Genomic DNA, 17,983 nt, shown 5'->3' with positions numbered 1-17,983 from the left:
CATCAAGTTGTCCACACACACTCAATCACATGCCCCCCCCACCTAGCCATGCCCACCAAACTGGTAGTAACAAATTTTGAAACCCATCCCTGATTGCAACTACCTTCAATATCTGTCACATAGAACCCTTTTGGTCACTAGCCACAGTTGTCCAGGGCATTTTCAGCTTAGGCTGTAGGAGAGGCCAGACATCTGGCTTCTGCACAGGAATCGGCACATGTAATGCTCGGCTGATGATCTCTTAAAATGCTTGTCAAATTTTACGTGGACTCTGTATATGCAGGTGTTCAGCACTCTTGAAATGTTTATTATAAAACCTGAGATTATTTTCTTTCCAGTAAAACACAGTTTAGAATCCCACGACATTATCTAATTTGACATTGAAGTTACTAATTCAGCACTATAAAAATAGCAGCAAGGAGAAATGGAATTGCAAGGATTTTGAGCAAAACAGAGACAGAAAAACACTTCTGAGAGTTGGGTACAGTTCGTGTCCTTGTGACCTTCAATGTTCGGTCCCACTGGGTTAGGATGGCATCTCTTGCTCCATCCCACTTCCCTGGCCCAGTGAGACGAAATTGATATGGACTGCAGGGGCCAAAAAAGACTTTCAGTGCCAGCCAGGGATCCTTCAAAAAGAGAAGTGGGATGTTGGGCTTGACACCTATGTTGGAGGAGATTTCATCCATATAGACAACATAATCTGTTTGCAGGGTGTCACTCTGGCCAAACCTTAAAAGAAAAAAGAAAGGAGAAAGTGTTTTTTGTGCGTTTTGTATTTCAATTTTCTTTTGAATAAAATAAAATAGAATGAAGACAAAGATAATAATAGATTGTCTCCAAAGTAATTTTAGTAAATCATCCCAAAAATTGAAAGGACTTTTAGGACTTGAAGCGATGGTATGAACATTTCTGACATGGATAGAGATTTAAAAGGTCATATCTGCAATTGATACATACCATTTGAGCTTCTTCCCCATTTTCTCATCAATGTCATCCATCATGGTGGTCTTTGAAGGCAGCTTACATAATCCTGTAGAAGGAAGAAAGAATTGGCTATGATTTCTTACGATAATCATTTTTTCACAGATACGATAAACATATCCTTCTACATCTCTTTATTCATACATTCTGCACTATTTTAAGTGAAGTGGGTAAGAGCCGAGGTGGCGCAGTGGTTAGGGTGCAGTACTGCGGGCCACTTCAGCTGACTGTTATCTGCAGTTCGGCGGTTCAAATCTCACCGGCTCAAGGTTGACTCAGCCTTCCATCCTTCCGAGGTGGGTGAAATGAGGACCCAGACTCTGGGGGCGATATGCTGACTCTGTAAACCGCTTAGAGAGGGCTGAAAGCCCTATGAAGCGGTATATAAGTCTAACTGCTATTGCTATTGCTAAGTGACTGCAGAATATACAACTTGGATTTTCAATATGATTTGAGAAGCTGGATATAGCCAAAGAATTATCCACCCCCCCCCCACAAAAAAAAGTTTTTAAAAACAATGGTATCTGCAGAAAATATTAAATATGGATGATCATTCAGAATATTTTGACCCTGATCTGACAAGATAACTGCAGTTACCAAAGCAGAAATTTAGATTCTGGTCATGGATAATTCATATCAGATGTTAATTTTTACTCTGAATGAATCATGTAAAATTAGGACTAGTAATTGTATTAATTTGAAGGCATAAAATGGCAAGTAAGATGTGAAATGGGGGACATCCTGTTGCACAGCATTATCACCAGGGGTGGGTTTCAGGCGGTTCACGGCGGTCCCCGCGAACCGGTTGGTCGGCGAACCTGGAAGTAAGTAACTTCCGGGAACGCTGAAGGATCCACCCACCCGCCCGCGTTTCTTACCCGGTTTTGACGCATACAGCGCCTGCGCGATCCTCCAGGAGCAGCTGGAGTATCGCACAGGCGCTAGTACGCATGCGTGCACTGCGTGCATGCACGAGGTCGCCGCTGGCCCCATTCCAACCAAACCGGTTGGAACGGGGCGAGTAACCCACCCCTGATTATCACTAACCTTTAAATACTCTTGTAGCCCAGCGAGCCTGAAGCTCAGCGGTTGGGATAGCTGATCCAAGAGATTGGACTAAGCCAATGACTGCCATGGTTGGTTTCTCCAACAAAGGGGGGAGGATACTTTTGTATAGGGTGACTTCATTATTTCTACTCTTTATAATGGATTCATCATCCATGAAAGGGTAGGCAAAGGTGTAGCCTGTAGCAAAGATGACATAATCAAGGCCTTCCAGCACAGTCCCATCTTGAAATATTGCAGAGGTTTCTGTAAATTGTTTGACGTTGGGTTTAACCACAACGGTGCCACAGATAATGCGACTCGGGAGGTCATCATTGAAGACAGGCTCCTTACGCAGAGTCCTAGGCAGAAAGAGAAGAGAGGGGGACCTTTAAGTTGGCAGATATTACTTTTTTAAAAGGGTCATACTCAGAGGTGGGTTCCTACAAGTTCGCACCTATTCGGTAGAACTGGTTCGTCAAATCTACCAAACCGGTTAGAAGAGGTTCCACCAATGAACCCGGAAAGCAGGCCACACCTACAGGAGAGGTTCCAAAAAATTTTGAAACCCACCACTGCCACACACACACACACACACACACACACACAGACTGACAGAGAGAGAGAGAGAAAGAGAAAGAAAGGAAGAAATAAATAAAGAAAAAAAGAAAAAATAAAGAAAAAGAGTGAGAGAGAGATGAAAGAAAAAAAGAAAAAAGGGACAGAGAGACAAAAAGAAGGAAGGAAAGAGAGAAAGAGAGGGAGAGAAAACACATGGTCGGTAAGCCACTCCCACCAGGTCACATGGCTGGCAAGCCACTCCCACAAAGGAGGCCACACCCACAGAGGAGGTTCCAAAAAAATTTGAAACCCACCACTGGTCATACTGTATATCTGTATAACCTATACTGTATATTATATAGTTTCTGTCTCAGGATATGCCAGGTACAAAGAACATGTGAAGTTTCTGAATTATTGATTTATTGTTAAAGGCTATGCTCAGGAATCTTTTAGACCAGGGCTGTCAAAATCCCAGGCTGGGGGAAGGGGGCAGATGTGTCACACGCTGGCCACGCAAACACCCGGTTTAGTAAAGAGGGAAAAAGTCACAATATGTCACGTGATGCCGCTGTGACACTACAAGTTTGACACCCCTGTTTTAGATTAACATTGTGCACCTGGAAACAACTAGATAAGGGTCAACAGCTTTCAAGGGAAATTGGACTTCATTCTTTTGTGGCTATATAAGGATTCTAAACTGATGCCTCATTTAACTTATCACCCTGACTCTGCCACTCTCCCTCCTACAGAAAGAGAGTTGCAGAGGGCTCATTCTTTTTTTCTGCTTCTTGGAAAGTCTTCGTCCTTTCGACTTGATCTGCAGCAACAGAATGCGGATACATGCTCTTTATCAACATTATTGTTCTTTTTTGAACAATTGGATCAAATGCATTTGCTTGTTTTGTGATATATGAATTTATAATATAAATTCTCAGCCATTTTATTCTTCCCCAGTTTTCTTTTTTTTAATGTTTAAATTATTTAAATTGCACTGTTCTACTATTTGACATACATTCAAAATACACACTTCGTTGTTTATTCAGCAGAGCAGATTTGAAAGAAAAATAAGACTTCTACCTGGAATTTCAGCTTAGCTTCAAGAGAAATTGAAATATTATTGGGGAAGTGCAGGCATTGTCCTGGAGAGGGGTGTACAACCTTTTAGCTGTACACTATTACAATTTCCCAAAGTTGTATTGTTTTCATTATTCATTTGTATTCCTTTTGGTGTTTGGATTTTTAAGGAAAGTGTGTGTGTGTTTGTGTAATGTATGTAGGTATAGATATACCCAACATCAGGGAAACTGTCCAATGGGATACTGTGGTAGCCTGCAGTCTGGACTAAGCATGTAAGTTGTTGCCAAGTGACACAATCTGGACAAGCAGCAGGAGCATGGGACAACAGGAACTTAGATGGTAAATACATATCTGCTTCCCACAAATTAGATTTTCAGGCAAGCAGGTACTAACCCAGCTCAGAATGAGCTAATGGGCAGATCAGGCCAACAGATTTATGAGCAGACCAGTTTACCCCCTGGCTAATGCCTCTCCATGTTAGCCAATGCTGTAGTGAAATTAAGCCAGTGGTTTTTTTAATACACTAGCCCACCCATTTAGATAATGCTGGTAGTCGTAGATTGTCAATTGATCATCCTAACTAGATTGACCTGCGTAGTGGTGCTATTCTCTTCCCAAATCATGATCCTTTCTTCTAATACACACTATCTCTTCATTCTCCGCCCTCATCTTGTTTTATAGGATTCAATATATAGTGTTAATTAGGGTTGTATCTGGGAAGAATCCAAACCTTGTGTCCCAAATTCTTTAAATCAGCCCTATATGACAGTTCATGACTGCCACAAAACAGTCATAGCGCACAGCTGTACAACAGTAGGGATTATTATACTGAACAGATTTCCACTCCCCAGATAAATGTTTAAAATTCTTCAAGTCTTTGCTAAAAGTCCCGAAGCTTTCACAACCAACCCCTAAAGAAAAAGTTAAGGAGTGAAATTGTGTTAGGTTATTGGGATTGACTTAAAGGTTTATGTAACATTTTCTGGATTGGATTTTTGGCTTTGAACTGATATGGATGAGAAAATAATAGTTTTCCTGAACTTTGACCATTTTCTTCTAATCTCAGTGTTTGTATAAAGTGAAGTGTGTGTCTTGCACAAATCAAACTCACTTCAGAAGAATATTTAAACTATTTAGCAATTCAGATAGACTGTGATTTATTTATTTATAGATTTCTTCTTGCAGTTTATGGCATCTTTCTTGGAAAAGTCAAACTATTTTTATAGTTGTTTTATCTAGAAATAGATTTAGTTAAAAAGTTATCTTTTTTTCCAGCAGGATAACAGACTAACATTTTAAGGCTTTTTTTCAGAGAATATGAAAGAGTACTGTTGCATCCAATGTACAGACTTGGCTTTTTTCTTGCCCCATTAATATCTTTAATTTGGCAAATTTTTATTCTGCTTCAAGGAATGGAACACAACTTGTTCAGCTTTACAAATTCAACCTGTAAGAATGCATCTTTATTTACATCAATCCTAACATTGTTTGAATTATCTAAAATTCTATTACATTTTCTACGTCATATAATTCAAAGCACAAATTTATTTAAAGTTAATTTACTTTAGTGCAGAGGTGGATTCCTACCAGTTCGCACCTATTCGGTAGAACCGGTTCATCAAATTTACCAAACTGGTTAGAAGAGGTTCCACCAGTGGACCCGGAAAGCAGGCCACACCTACAGAAGAGGTTCCAATTTTTTTTGAAACCCACCACTGGTCCTTGGATATGATTATTCTACACTATCATGCTCATATTTATAAAACTCAGTGCCTCTGGGAAAGGTAAGGATGACTACTGCGTTTGTGGTGCAATCAGAACATTGCGTGTGTTGAAGTTGTTTTAACGCAAACCAAAGATGCCTTTTAAAAAACAAGTTTACATCATATTCTTATGCATGCCAGTGCTGTGTGTGAGGTAATTTAAGGTGGTTCTGACAAGTGTCGTCGGCATCTTCATATCCGGTCACATGGGCGGCAAGCCACTCCCATCCGGTCACATGGGTGACAAGACACTCCCACAAAGGAGGCCACACCCACAGAGTAGGTTTGAACAATTTTTGAAACCCACCACTGCTTTAGTGCTATCAAAAAGGAGGGTTCTTCTACACCTCTGTAGATATCATGTAGAAAATGATATAAGCAGATTGTAGAAGTGTTAGGGTGTTATTATTAGCATTGAACAAAATGGTGCCATATGTGGGTGGAACTTTTCTGATTTTAGGTGTAATGTCATATAAATGGCTTAGGAAATTAAGTCAAATTTTATGTTCCTCACCACCACCCCGAAAAAGGGAGAAACTTCTGCATCAAGAGTGCACAACATTTTATGGGCCAAAAGCTGTAGTTGATTTTTAAGTGGCCAAATTTACACTACCAGAACTAGAGGATAGTAGAAAATTGAATTTGATTTAGTTGTATTTACATCAACATAGAGCCGAGGTGGTGCAGTGGTTAAATGCACTACTTCAGCTGACTGCAGTTCAGCAGTTCGGCTGTTCAAATCCCACCAGGCTCAAGGTTGACTCAGCCTTCCATCCTTCCGAGGTGGGTAAAATGAGGACCCGGATTGTTGTTGGGGGCAATATGCTGACTATGTAAACCGCTTAGAGAGGGCTGAAAGCCCTATGAAGCGGTATATAAGTCTAACTATTGCAATTAAATTAAATATACTCAAAACTGTTACTCTAGTCATACATTTAAATAATGGTCTCCTACTTTCACTTTACAAGGGACTTATTAATATGCTAAAGCAGCTTCCCCATTCTTGGACCCATCATCATCATCAGATATATTAGAATAATTTCCATTATTTTCCACCAGCATATCTACTCTGACTTGATTAGGATTTAGCTAAAGCATTTTGTGGTATGAGTTTTGGATTATTATATTAGTTTGCTTATTATAATGTTTTGAATGCTGTATTAAAAAGCACTCAAAATATGAATATAAGTCTTCTAAACAAGCAACACATTTGCCTATCAGTGTGGCTCTGGCAGAAGGGAATGTGTTTTCACAGGATCTCATTATAAGCTCTTGTTCATACATTACCTATTTACAGGTATCAGGCCATAGTTCTCATGTTTAAACCATCTGTTCATTTTCCTCACATACAGCCAGTCAGAAATGGCTGTTGGGAGGGCGTTTCTGAGGAATGTTTCAAAGCGAGTTACAACCAGCATGTCCCAAGGGTAGCCTTTGTCCCAGACACGACTCATTATCCAGGATCCACTTCTAGAGCTGATGCAAACCTTTTAAAAAAACAAGGACAGGATACCAAAGTGTGAAATCCGTGTTCCAGGGCCACGCATACCACCATCTCGACTCCCTTCCATAAACGAGGTGTTTTTAAGCATGTTTGGAGGCTTCTCACACTGTGAGAATCCAGAGTGTACAAACATTTTCTGTTTGTAAAACAATTAGGTTTCATTGTGGCTTAATATATTATGTGAACTATTGTTGTAACCATCAACTATAGCTTAATATTGGCTGTATACCTCCAGTTAAACTACGGTTTAACACAATGTGAAGTCAACTTAGATCACTATGACACAGGGGTGGGTTCCTCCCGGTTCACACCGGTTCGTGTGAACCGGTTCGTCGGTGAACCCGGAAGTAATTAACTTCCAGAACGCCGGTACCACTCCTGGCCCCTGTCGCTGGGTGCCTGCAGGGTTTTTCTTTTTAAAAAACGCCTCTCCGGATGATCTTGAAAACCTGCAAGGTTGCTTTGGAAGGGGACAGATGGGCAGCATTTCCCCCTGCCCCCCTCCCCGGGAGCCTGCAGCCTTAAAGCAAGCCTTTGCACAGTAAAGAAAATCTCACGAGCGAGAGAAGTTCTTAATTGCTTTTACTGTGAAGTTGCGGAAGCTTCCGAGGCTGCAGGCAACCAGAGATGGGGTGGGGGAATGCTGCCTGTCTTCCCCCTCCCAAAGCAACCTCTTCCAAAGCAACCTCTTCCAAAGCAACCTTGCAGGTTTTCAAGATCATCCGGAGAGGCGTTTTTTAAAAAGAAAATCCTGAAATAGATTTGGAGAGATGGGCAGCTGGTCTTTTATTTGGGGGGGGGAATCCCCAGAACCAGGAGTGCAACCCGCTGGCTCCTCTGAGTGCAGCCCATTCCCACTCCCAAGAAGACCATTTTCTTTTTAAAAACGCCTCTGCAGAAGCTTCTCTGCGGAAGCTTCCGAGGCTACAGGCAACCAGGAATGGGGTGGGGGAATGCCTCGCAGGTTTTCAAGATTGTCTGCAGAGGGGTTTTTAAAAAGAAAATGGTCTTCTTGGGAGGGGGAATGGGCTGCACTCAGAGGAGCCGGCAGGTTGCGCTCCTGGTTCTGTGGATTCCCATCCCCCCCCCCAAAAAAGACCAGCTGCCCATCTCTCCAAATCTTGTGGCTTTTCAGGATTTTCTTTTTAAAAAATGCCTCTCCGGATGATCTTGAAAACCTGCAAGGTTGCTTTGGAAGGGGACAGATGGGCAGCATTTCCCCCTGCCCCCCTCCCCGGGAGCCTGTAGCCTTAAAGCAAGCCTCACGAGCGAAAGAAGTTCTTAATTGCTTTTACTGTGAAGTTGCGGAAGCTTCCGGGGCTGCAGGCAACCAGAGATGGGGTGGGGGACTGCTGCCTGTCTTCCTCCTCCCAAAGCAACCTCGCAGGTTTTCAAGATCGTCTGCAGAGACGTTTTTAAAAAGAAAACAGCTTCTTGGGAGGGGGAATGGGCTACACTCAGAGGAGCCGAAGCTTGGGGCGCCCTGAAACAACGCATCCCCGCCGCCTCGTTCTACTCAGCAAGCAGGGACATCCTGTCTGTGCCCACTTCTGCTGCCACCACCTCTGCTCCCAAACACAACTGTCAGCTGCGAGCAGGTGACTGAAGCTGCTGCTTGCAGTCATTTACGGCTGCAGATAGATTGTGCCTGTAGCGGGAAGCTCTTCGCCCTGTGAGAGCTCCTCTCCAGCACTCCTAGTTTGGTAACATCATCAGTGCTAGAAGGGAGTGGGGTTGGGGGGGGAGGAGGAGGAAGTTAGGACAAAAAAGAAAAAGATAAGGAGGGAGAGGACTGTGGGGTCCTTTGGTGTTCTCTGAACGTGGTAGTTTTTAATTAGTTTAGGGAATTTTTATTTATTTATTGTTTATAGAATGTTTATTACAAGAAATGTTATTCCTTTTTGCAAATGTTTTATTTGTGATGCAGTATGTTGCTTTTAAGTGTTCAGACCAGGTTTATGTGTCTCAAAGTGGCTGCTTTTCTATGGGCAGGCCAGGTTTGTTGCAAGGCAGTGTGTTTCACCCTCCTTATTTAGGTAATTCTGAGGTGGTTGATGGTTCTGTGACTTCCTGTCCTTTATAATTTTCCACATTGCCTTGATGGTTTTTATTCCAGTGACTTTGTCTTTCCTGTTCTTAGGCTTAGGAAAAAAAACTGGTTTCATTGGCAGTCTTTTTTTTGGGGGGGGGATTCTTATTTTTTTGGTGTTTTCCTAGCACTGTCATCGTTTGTGGGTGTGGATGTGGGTGGGTGGGTGTGTAATGTCCTGCAGTTATCTATGCATTAATAATGACCTAGTAATATTAATAATATCTAGTAATTAGTAATATCTAGTAATAACATTGTCTTGGCCACTCCCACCAGGTCACATGGGTGGCAGGCCACTCCCATCCGGTCACATGGGCAGCAAGCCACTCCCACAAAGGAGGCCACGCCCACAGAGTAGGTTCGAACAATTTTTGAAACCCACCCCTGCTATGACAGATTGGTAAAGGTCTTTCAAGGCTTTAGAGCAAAGTGTCCATATTGTACTAATGGAAAATTCTTCCAGGTGGATGTATTAGAAATTAAACTTGAATCCTTCTGCATGTAATTCATCTGGATCCTCCTATTTTTTTCTCATTACACTATGTGCAAATCAGTGTAAACATAGCACATTTTAAGATTTTTTTTGAAACAGACCCTCTAGGAAATGGCACAGCTTTGGACGGGTGACCCCGAGAACCAGAACAACTAGAACTAGAACTGAGGACTATCAGGATGGAGACAGTACCTGTGAGGCTGTGTGACTGAGCTCAACAGCAATGTCACTCCCAGAGTTGCCCAGGCCAATTACCAAAACTTTCTTCCCTCTAAACTTCTCAGGGCCTTTGTATTCCCGGCTGTGGAAGAAGGCACCCTGAAATTTCGCTAATCCTGTATGAAAAAAAGTTTGAAAACAAATTATGATTGTAACAGTTGAAATCTTCCAGCACATCAAAAGAAAACCACTGATGCCATAGAATGAAAGCACATGGAGGTCTGACACGGATGTACATCTTGAGTTTTCCCACTGATACGGTTCTTATCATCTCAGCTTCTACTATTGCTGTTTCCTAGAGTATAGCAGTAGACTTATATACCGCTTCATAGGCCTTTCAGGCCTCTCTAAGCGGTTTACAGAGAGTCAGCATATTGCCCCCAACAATCTGGGTCCTCATTTTACCCACCTCGGAAGGATGGAAGGCTGAGTCAACCCTGAGCCGGTGAGATTTGAACCGCTGACCTGCTGATCTAGCAGTAGCCTGCAGTGCTGCATTTAACCACTGCGCCACCTTGGCTCAGCTTCTACTATTGCTGTTTCCTAGAGTAATTCGTCTGTATGCCCCCGCTGCCCTTAAAAATGAAGCTTACTGTTAATTAATGGGATTTCCTTTACAGCTTTGGAAAGAAGGATTTTAAACAGGATAGCGGCATAGGAGAAAATGGTTTTGACATTCTTTCTCATCTGCCATGATTCTAGTCCACTTCCCCACTGCTAGCAACTACTGTTAAAAGTAAAACTGATGTATTAATGTAGTCGTGCATTTAATTTTATGCTCAATTTTGCTTTGAAATAACCACCAGGAAGAAGAGACAATGTATTTTGCCTGCATCAAGAAAAAGCATGAGAACCTCTTGTATCACTCATAACGATTCACAAAGTGTGTTTTATCATTTGTGGTTTATCAAAGGTTGGTTCTGTTTACTCATTACGAAAAATATGAAACTCTCCATGTTAAGGGTGGAAGAGTGGGACCCAGAGGTGGGTTCCTACCAGGGGTGGGTTTCAAAAATTGTTCGAACCTACTCTGTGGGCGTGGCCTCCTTTGCGGGAGTGGCTTGCTGCCCATGTGACTGGATGGGAGTGGCTTGCCACCCATGTGACCTGGTGGGAGTGGCCAAGACGATGTTATTACTAGATATTACTAATTACTAGATATTATTAATATTACTAGATCATTATTAATGCATAGATAACTGCGGGACATTACACACCCACCCACACCCACAAACTATGACAGTGCTAGGAAAACACCCAAAAAAATAAAAATCCCCCCCCCCCCAAAAAAAAGACTGCCAATGAAACCAGTTTTTTTTTTCCTAAGCCTAAGAACAGGGAAGACAAAGTCACTGGAATAAAAACCATCAAGGCAACGTGGAAAATTATAAAGGACAGGCACTCACAGAACCATCAACCACCTCAGAATTACCTAAACAAGGAGTGTCAGCCTCTGCTTCACTGTTGCTTCGGCTGCCATGAAACGGGGAGGGAGGGCATGGAAGAGTTCTGGAATTCAAGCTTCTGCAGAGGGGTTTTTAAAAAGAAAACGGTCTTCTTGGGAGGGGGAATGGGCTGTGCTCCTGGTTTTGGGGATTCCCCCCCACCAAAGACCAGTTGCAAATCTCTCCAAATCCTTTTCAGGATTTTCTTTTTAAAAAATGCCTCTCTGCAGACGATCTTGAAAACCTGCGAGGGATTCCCCCCACCCCATCTCTGCTTGCCTATAGCCTTGGAAGCTTCCACAACTTCACAGTAAAAGCAAGTAAGAACTTCTCTCGCTCGTGAGATTTTCTTTACTGTGCAAAGGCTTGCTTTAAAACTGCAGGCTCCCGGGGAGGGGGGCAGGGGAAAATGCTGCCCATATGTCCCCTTCCAAAGCAACCTTGCAGGTTTTCAAGATCATCCGGAGAGGCGTTTTTTAAAAAAGAAAAACCCTGCAGGCACCCAGCAACAGGGGCTAGGAGCTAGGAACCCGGAAGTTAATTACTTCCGGGTTCACTGACGAACCGGATCGCAAGAACCGGTGCGAACCGGCAGGAACCCACCCCTGGTTCCTACCAGTTCGCACCTATTCGGTAGAACCGGTTCGTCAAATCAACCGAACTGGTTAGAAGAGGTTCCACCAGTGGACCCAGAAAGCAGGCCACACCTACAGAAGAGGCTCCAAACTTTTTTGAAACCCACCACTGGTCCTTGGATATGATTATTCTACACTATCATGCTCATATTTATAAAACTCAGTGCCTCTGTGAAAGGTAAGGATGACTACTGCGTTTGTGGTGCAATCAGAACATTGCGTGTGTTGAAGTTGTTTTAATGCAAACCAAAGATGCCTTTTAAAAAACAAGTTGACATCACATTCTTATGCATGCCAGTGCTGTGTGTGAGGTAATTTAAGGTGGTTCTGACAAGTGTCGTCGGCATCTTCATATCCGGTCACATGGGCGGCAAGCCACTCCCATACGGTCACATGGGTGGCAAGCCACTCCCATACGGTCACATGGGTGACAAGACACTCCCACAAAGGAGGCCACACCCACAGAGTAGGTTCGAACAATTTTTGAAACCCACCACTGGTGGGACCCCTTTTAACCTGTGCTGATTCAGTCACAGATAGGCATGTTTACCATAATATAGATGTTTGCCCAGCAAATACCTTACATCTACTATTGTATGTGAATTGGATTTCATGTGAGCCCCAAACCTGATATGCAGGATCGGGGGTAGTGTGAAAACTAACACATATATGTACAATATTAAAGGGGGCAGGGCTGCTCCCTCCAGTCCAGTCAGATAATAACTTCCATTGATTGTAATAAATCCTAAGAAGGACATATTGTCTTGCTGTTTTTCCATATCTATTTAATATATTTGTCACTTACCAGGGAAGCTATCAACTGGAATACTTGGATACACATGATGTCCTGAACAAACCATGACAGCATCAAATGTAGTTGATTCCAGCTTGCCATCCTTCTGTGTCTCAATATCCCATTGGCCAGAGACATGGAAGTCTGAGTGCTTCTTAATATTGGTCACTTTTGTCTTGGAAGAAACATTCAAGGACATATTATTTATTTATATATATATTGGGGCATACTAGGGGTTGTGACACTAAATATATACCTACCTCCCTGGCTTCAGCTGATAAAGAGGAGGACCTGTGGCTTAATGGTTAAGACATCTGCCTAAGATGTAAAGCCCAGACCCACAGTTGTGAGATAGGCAACCATATATAAAATATGGTTGCCTATCTCACAACTGTGGGTCTGTGCTGCTGCATACAAACAAAGGTTTTGTTTTAACAACAATACAATAACTGATGTTGCCCAAATATATAATACATTATCTTCCAGTCATAAAAATCACACTAACAACAAGTTGGCTGAACTTCCTGGCCCTAATGACTGGGGAGTTAGTAAGATTCAAGATCAATGACTACTGATGACATCTCATTGGTGTGAATGGATACATCATGTATGAGATATATGTATGGCTATATGTTGTGGCCCAGCAGGTGCCGTTGGAGCTGCCACCAGACTCCGACAGCGAGGGGCCCTCTGAGTTGGCTCTGGAGGAGGTGGAGGACCCTGGATAGGGTTCCGACTCCGAGCAGGGCGCAGAGAGGCTGATTGGCCACCAGGAGGCACCTGAGCATTGGACCAGTGGGGAGGAGACAAGGGAGAGTGAGCCGGAGGCCAGTAGTGAGTTGTTCCTGGATGCACGCCATTGAAGAGTTACTAAACATCAGGAACAATTACAGGAGGTGATTGTACTCAGCTGGTGGTCATTAGGCTCCTCTCTAGACTATAAAAAGCTACTTGTGCACACGGCCCTCTTTGCAGAAGTCAACACAGGATTGAATGTCGGAAGACAGTACTGTGAGCTTGGCAGGCTGGATTGTTGCCAAGCCTTATCTGTGTTTATTGCTGCCTGAGTTTGTCTGAGTTGCTGCCAAGGTCCTTATCTGTTTGTTCTGCTTGGCTTTCAGCCACTGAGGTTTGGTGTCTTGCTATTAAAGTACATTCCAGTTAAGCTTGTCTCGACATTCATTACTGGATGGAGGAGGGGGTCAGAACAGGTATATATCTATAATTCTTCTCAGTGGAATTAAAAAATTGACAAAAGGACCATGTAATCCAATCCTATACAAGTTTACTTGTGCAATAAAACCTATCCATAATATCTACCTGTGTGATTGCTAAGAATTGAAAGTGATTTGATCAATCAATCAATCCCCAATAAAAGAATTTAGGATTGCAACCTATAATATCTATGTCTTAATTTGTGCAGTATGCTAAGTCAATCGTTGACAATGCTCTACATGGGGCTGCCCTTGAAGAGTGTTCGAAGACTTCAGCTAGTCCAGAAGGCAGCCACATGAGCAATTGTGGGTGCACCTAGGTACACCCACGTTACACCTATCCTCCGTGAGCTGCACTGGCTGCCCATTGGTCTCCGGACACGCTTCAAGGTGCTAGTCGTTACTTATAAAGCCCTACATGGCATCGGACCTGGGTACCTGAGAGACCGCCTCCTGCCAATTACCTCCCAAAGACCGATTCGATCGCACAGGCTTGGCCTTCTTCGGGTTCCATCTGCCAGCCAATGTCGGCTGGCGACCCCCCGTGGGAGGGCCTTCTCTGTTGCTGCTCCAGCCCTCTGGAACGAGCTCCCCGTGGAGATCTGGACCCTTACTACCCTCCCGGCCTTCCATAAAGCTACTAAGTCCTGGCTGTTCCGGCAGGCTGGGGGCTGTTGAAGTATCCGGCCCCACTTCAATTGTGAATGTTGCTGTATTTTTAATTTGTTGTATTGTCTTGTATTGTCTTATTTATCCCTCCCTGTTTTATTATAAGCCGCCCGGAGTCCTTCGGGAGTGGGCGGCAAACAAAACCAATAAAACTCTAAACTCTAAAGTGCCCATGATGCTTCAGATCATGTATACATATCTCCAAATTATTCTTAAATTTTATTTTAAATGGCAAAATTATTGTAAGATTGCTAACCCTTGCAAGATATCTGTTGAAAACAGTAAGGAATTGTGAGATCTTAGGGGTGATATTTCAGACAAGTTCTTTAAAAACAAAATGGGAGCAGACCTGTATCGAAATAGTGCCTAGGATCTGAAAAGCTTGCCAATTCTGCATAAAGCCATAATAATGGAAACACCATGATTTATGTAGCTCAATATATAATCAGCCCCTAAAAGGAACCCAGTTTAAACAAACTATATTAGGAACGTAGATCTCCCCTCCATAATTCATTCTCAGCTTGAATTCAACATTTATAGTCAGAGAGAAAAATAAGCTCTACTTCAGATCTTCTCTTGTGAAAATTAGAATAATGTTCAAGTCAGGAGTTCAGCACATTAGGCTTATGCAAAAGGTTAAATCAGTGCCAGTTATTAATTAAATTTATTTTTTACAAATTCAACTGAAAGAATCTTGGGAATTATAAATTTTCACCAAACCAAAGAAAAGGTAATGACAGGGATATAGGCAGAAGAAATGCAAGGTATTACTGTTATGCTGGTTTAAACAAGAACTGAGTCAACAGCAGGCATTTTTGTTTCCTCTTCAAATCCTATCACCCTGCCTTACTCACAGAATTTAATGAGAACCCTAGAATGCTTTTTTCCCTTCCTTTAGTTATCCTCCCATTATTTCTCCCTTCTTCCATCAATTTTCCATCCAGCAGTCTCTCAAAACCCAGCTTTGTCCCAGAGAACTGGGGAGATCTTGAGATGTCTCCATTGCTAATCAAAGCTTTTGTGTGCATGGTTTAAGTTTTTGCAACTTTTTAATATGACTGTGTATGACATGTTTCCAAGTTTCCAAGTTTAATAAAATTTGTACCGCCCACTCCCATTGGGACTCTGGGCGGCTCACAACAAGACAAAGAAACATTTAAAATTTAAAAACAGAACATACAATATTAAAATTCCACATCATCCATTCCATCTAAGCGGGGCTGGATATCAATCAACAGCCCCAGGCCTGCCGGAACAGCCAGGTCTTGACGGCTTTACGGAAGGCCAGGAGAGTGGTAAGGGTCCGGATCTCTGCGGGTAGATTGTTCCACAGGGCCAGAGCAGCAACAGAGAAGGCCCTCTCCCGGGGAGCCGCCAGCTGGCATTGTCCAATTGATGGCACCCGGAGGAGGCCCAACCTGTGCGATCTTGTTGGTGTATATTGTTTTACACTGTTTTTGCTCTGCACTGTTCAGAATCACTTCCTGGCCATATAAATTTGATGAATAAATTAAAAAAACATATTATGACTGTTATCCAGGAGCCATAAGAAGCAGCACAGATCAGTATTTTGGGGGTCCATAAACTAAATGTGAACCAGCAATGAAAGGCAATTGTTAAAAATCCCTTCTCAATCAGCTTACCTTCAACTTACCTTAAACTGTATGTATTTAAGAAGATCAAAATGCTTGGCATATAGTTCAATATATTCCTGAAGTTTGGAGTTGTGCATAAAGTTAGGAAAATGCTCTGGGAAAGGGAAGTCCATGTAGCACATCATTTCTTTGCATGAGTTGGTAAACACAGATCTGTAAATGCTGGCTCTGCCTTCCTCTGGTGACTCCTGGCACAGAAAGGAAAGCAAAGATGAATGGTATTTGAAATTTCTTCAAAGAAACAGAGCTGCAGAAAGTGGAAATATTTTTCAGTTAACTTGAAATTTGAGGTGCTAGATTTTTCTCAGCTCTGTTTGTTGTACGGACAAAAAGGGGCAGATAAGAATGGTATTTTCCATCGAGAGAAGTGACAGATCATTTTGAACTTGTCCATAAAATCTAGGCTTGCTATCCTAATTTTATTTGCATGGAACAACAAGGAAAAAGTTCTTAGATCAGCCATAGGGACACCCAAACAAAATGTGTGCTGTAAGCAATCAAAATAGCTGACTGACATAAATAAAATACATTATTCATAAAGCAAGCAATACTCATAAAACAAGATATTTATTTCTATCAAAAAGGACAGAACTTTCTAGAGCAGTGGCTCTCAACCTTGGATCAGGACCCCTTTGGGGCTCGAACGACCCTTTCACAGGGGTCGCCTAAGACCATCGGAAAACACATATTTTCGAAAAAATACGGAAAACATAAAATAACTTTATGGTTGGGGGTCACCACAACATGAGGAACTGTATTAAAGGGTCACGGCATTAGGAAGGTTGAGACCGACTGTTCTAGAGCCATTGTAAACAATACTGTAGATAATTAGCATGGAAAGCCCCAAGGGGAGCAGTCTTTCATTGTTGCAGTTTAAACATGGTATGTATGTGCCAGTAGCCAAATAAACATGGAAATTAGAATGTCAGTTGCATTGGGAAGATACATCCAATATGCATAGAGAAATATGGAATACAAGTTACTCAGATTGGATCTTGCAACATTATTCTTCATTATTTGCCTTCCAGTGACGTGCGGTGAGGTTTATGGCTGGTGAGGCAGTCCTTTCCCCCGACACCCCACTGACTAAAGCACTTTTTTCTGCCTGTCTGATCGCCCGCCTGTGCTCACGCCAGAGCTCAGACAGGCTGCCGCAAGCTCAGGCGGGCAAAAGAAAGTGACTTTCTTTCGCCCTCCTGTCCTCGCGGCAGAGCTAAGGCAGGCTGCCGCAAGCTCGGGCGGGTGAAAGAAAGTGCTTTAGTCAGTGGGGTGTCGCGGGAGAGGAGAGAATGCCTGAGCATTGTATTTATTAAACAAAAAAGAAAAAAAGGAAATTTGGAGGAAAAGAGGGAGCGTGGGGTGGGAGTGGGGAGCATCAGAAACGGAGAAAGAGAGGAGGAAGAGTGAGCGCGACGCTGCAGCTTTAAACAGAATGACAGAGTTGAAGCCTCTAAAAAATGCGGCCTCTACTATGAGGCAGGAGAACTGCGTGCCTCAACTACCTCGGGATTTTTTAGGCTTTTAACAAGGGGTGGGTTTCTCGCCCCGTTCCAACCAGTTCGGTTGGAACGGGGCGGGCGGCGTCCTCGTGCACCGCATGCGTACTAGTGTCTGCACGACACTCCAGCTGCTCCTGGATGATCGCGCAGGCACTGTATGCGTCCTGCGCATGTGTGGAAGTGCAGAACTCGTCAAAACCGGGTAAGGACCGCGGGCGAGCAGGCACGCCCTTCGCCGTTCCCGGAAGTTACTTACTTCCAGGTTCGGCGACCAACCGGTTCGCAGGGACCGCCGCGAACCGGTTGAAACCCACCCCTGCTTTTAACCCTCGCTTAACT

General features: G+C 43.1%; 1 protein-coding gene across 4 annotated transcripts in view; it reads right to left on the bottom strand.

Moving 5' to 3' along the window:
- Positions 1-278: 278 nt before the first annotated feature.
- Positions 279-17,983, bottom strand: part of LOC106538503 (flavin-containing monooxygenase 3) — a 51,971-nt gene continuing 34,266 nt past the window's right edge. For all 4 annotated transcript variants that reach the window (XM_087726672.1, XM_087726670.1, XM_087726673.1 and 1 more), the window contains exons 3-9: positions 16,145-16,333; positions 12,620-12,782; positions 9,708-9,850; positions 6,717-6,916; positions 2,032-2,390; positions 961-1,033; positions 279-732 (exon numbers count right to left, since the gene is read on the bottom strand). In XM_087726672.1, coding sequence (XP_087582798.1) covers positions 390-732; positions 961-1,033; positions 2,032-2,390; positions 6,717-6,916; positions 9,708-9,850; positions 12,620-12,782; positions 16,145-16,333 — 1,470 coding nt within the window. In that variant the 3' untranslated portion in view covers positions 279-389. The remainder of the gene's footprint in view (positions 733-960; positions 1,034-2,031; positions 2,391-6,716; positions 6,917-9,707; positions 9,851-12,619; positions 12,783-16,144; positions 16,334-17,983) is intronic.

This window comes from Thamnophis sirtalis, unplaced genomic scaffold (assembly GCF_051295495.1).
Source record: "Thamnophis sirtalis isolate CommonGarterSnake01/CBP01778 unplaced genomic scaffold, rThaSir2_p1.2 scaffold_12, whole genome shotgun sequence".
Classification (NCBI taxonomy): Eukaryota; Metazoa; Chordata; class Lepidosauria; order Squamata; family Natricidae; genus Thamnophis; species Thamnophis sirtalis.
The sequence above is the reverse complement of the archived record's forward strand: the minus strand, read 5'-3'. Positions and strand labels throughout refer to the sequence as shown.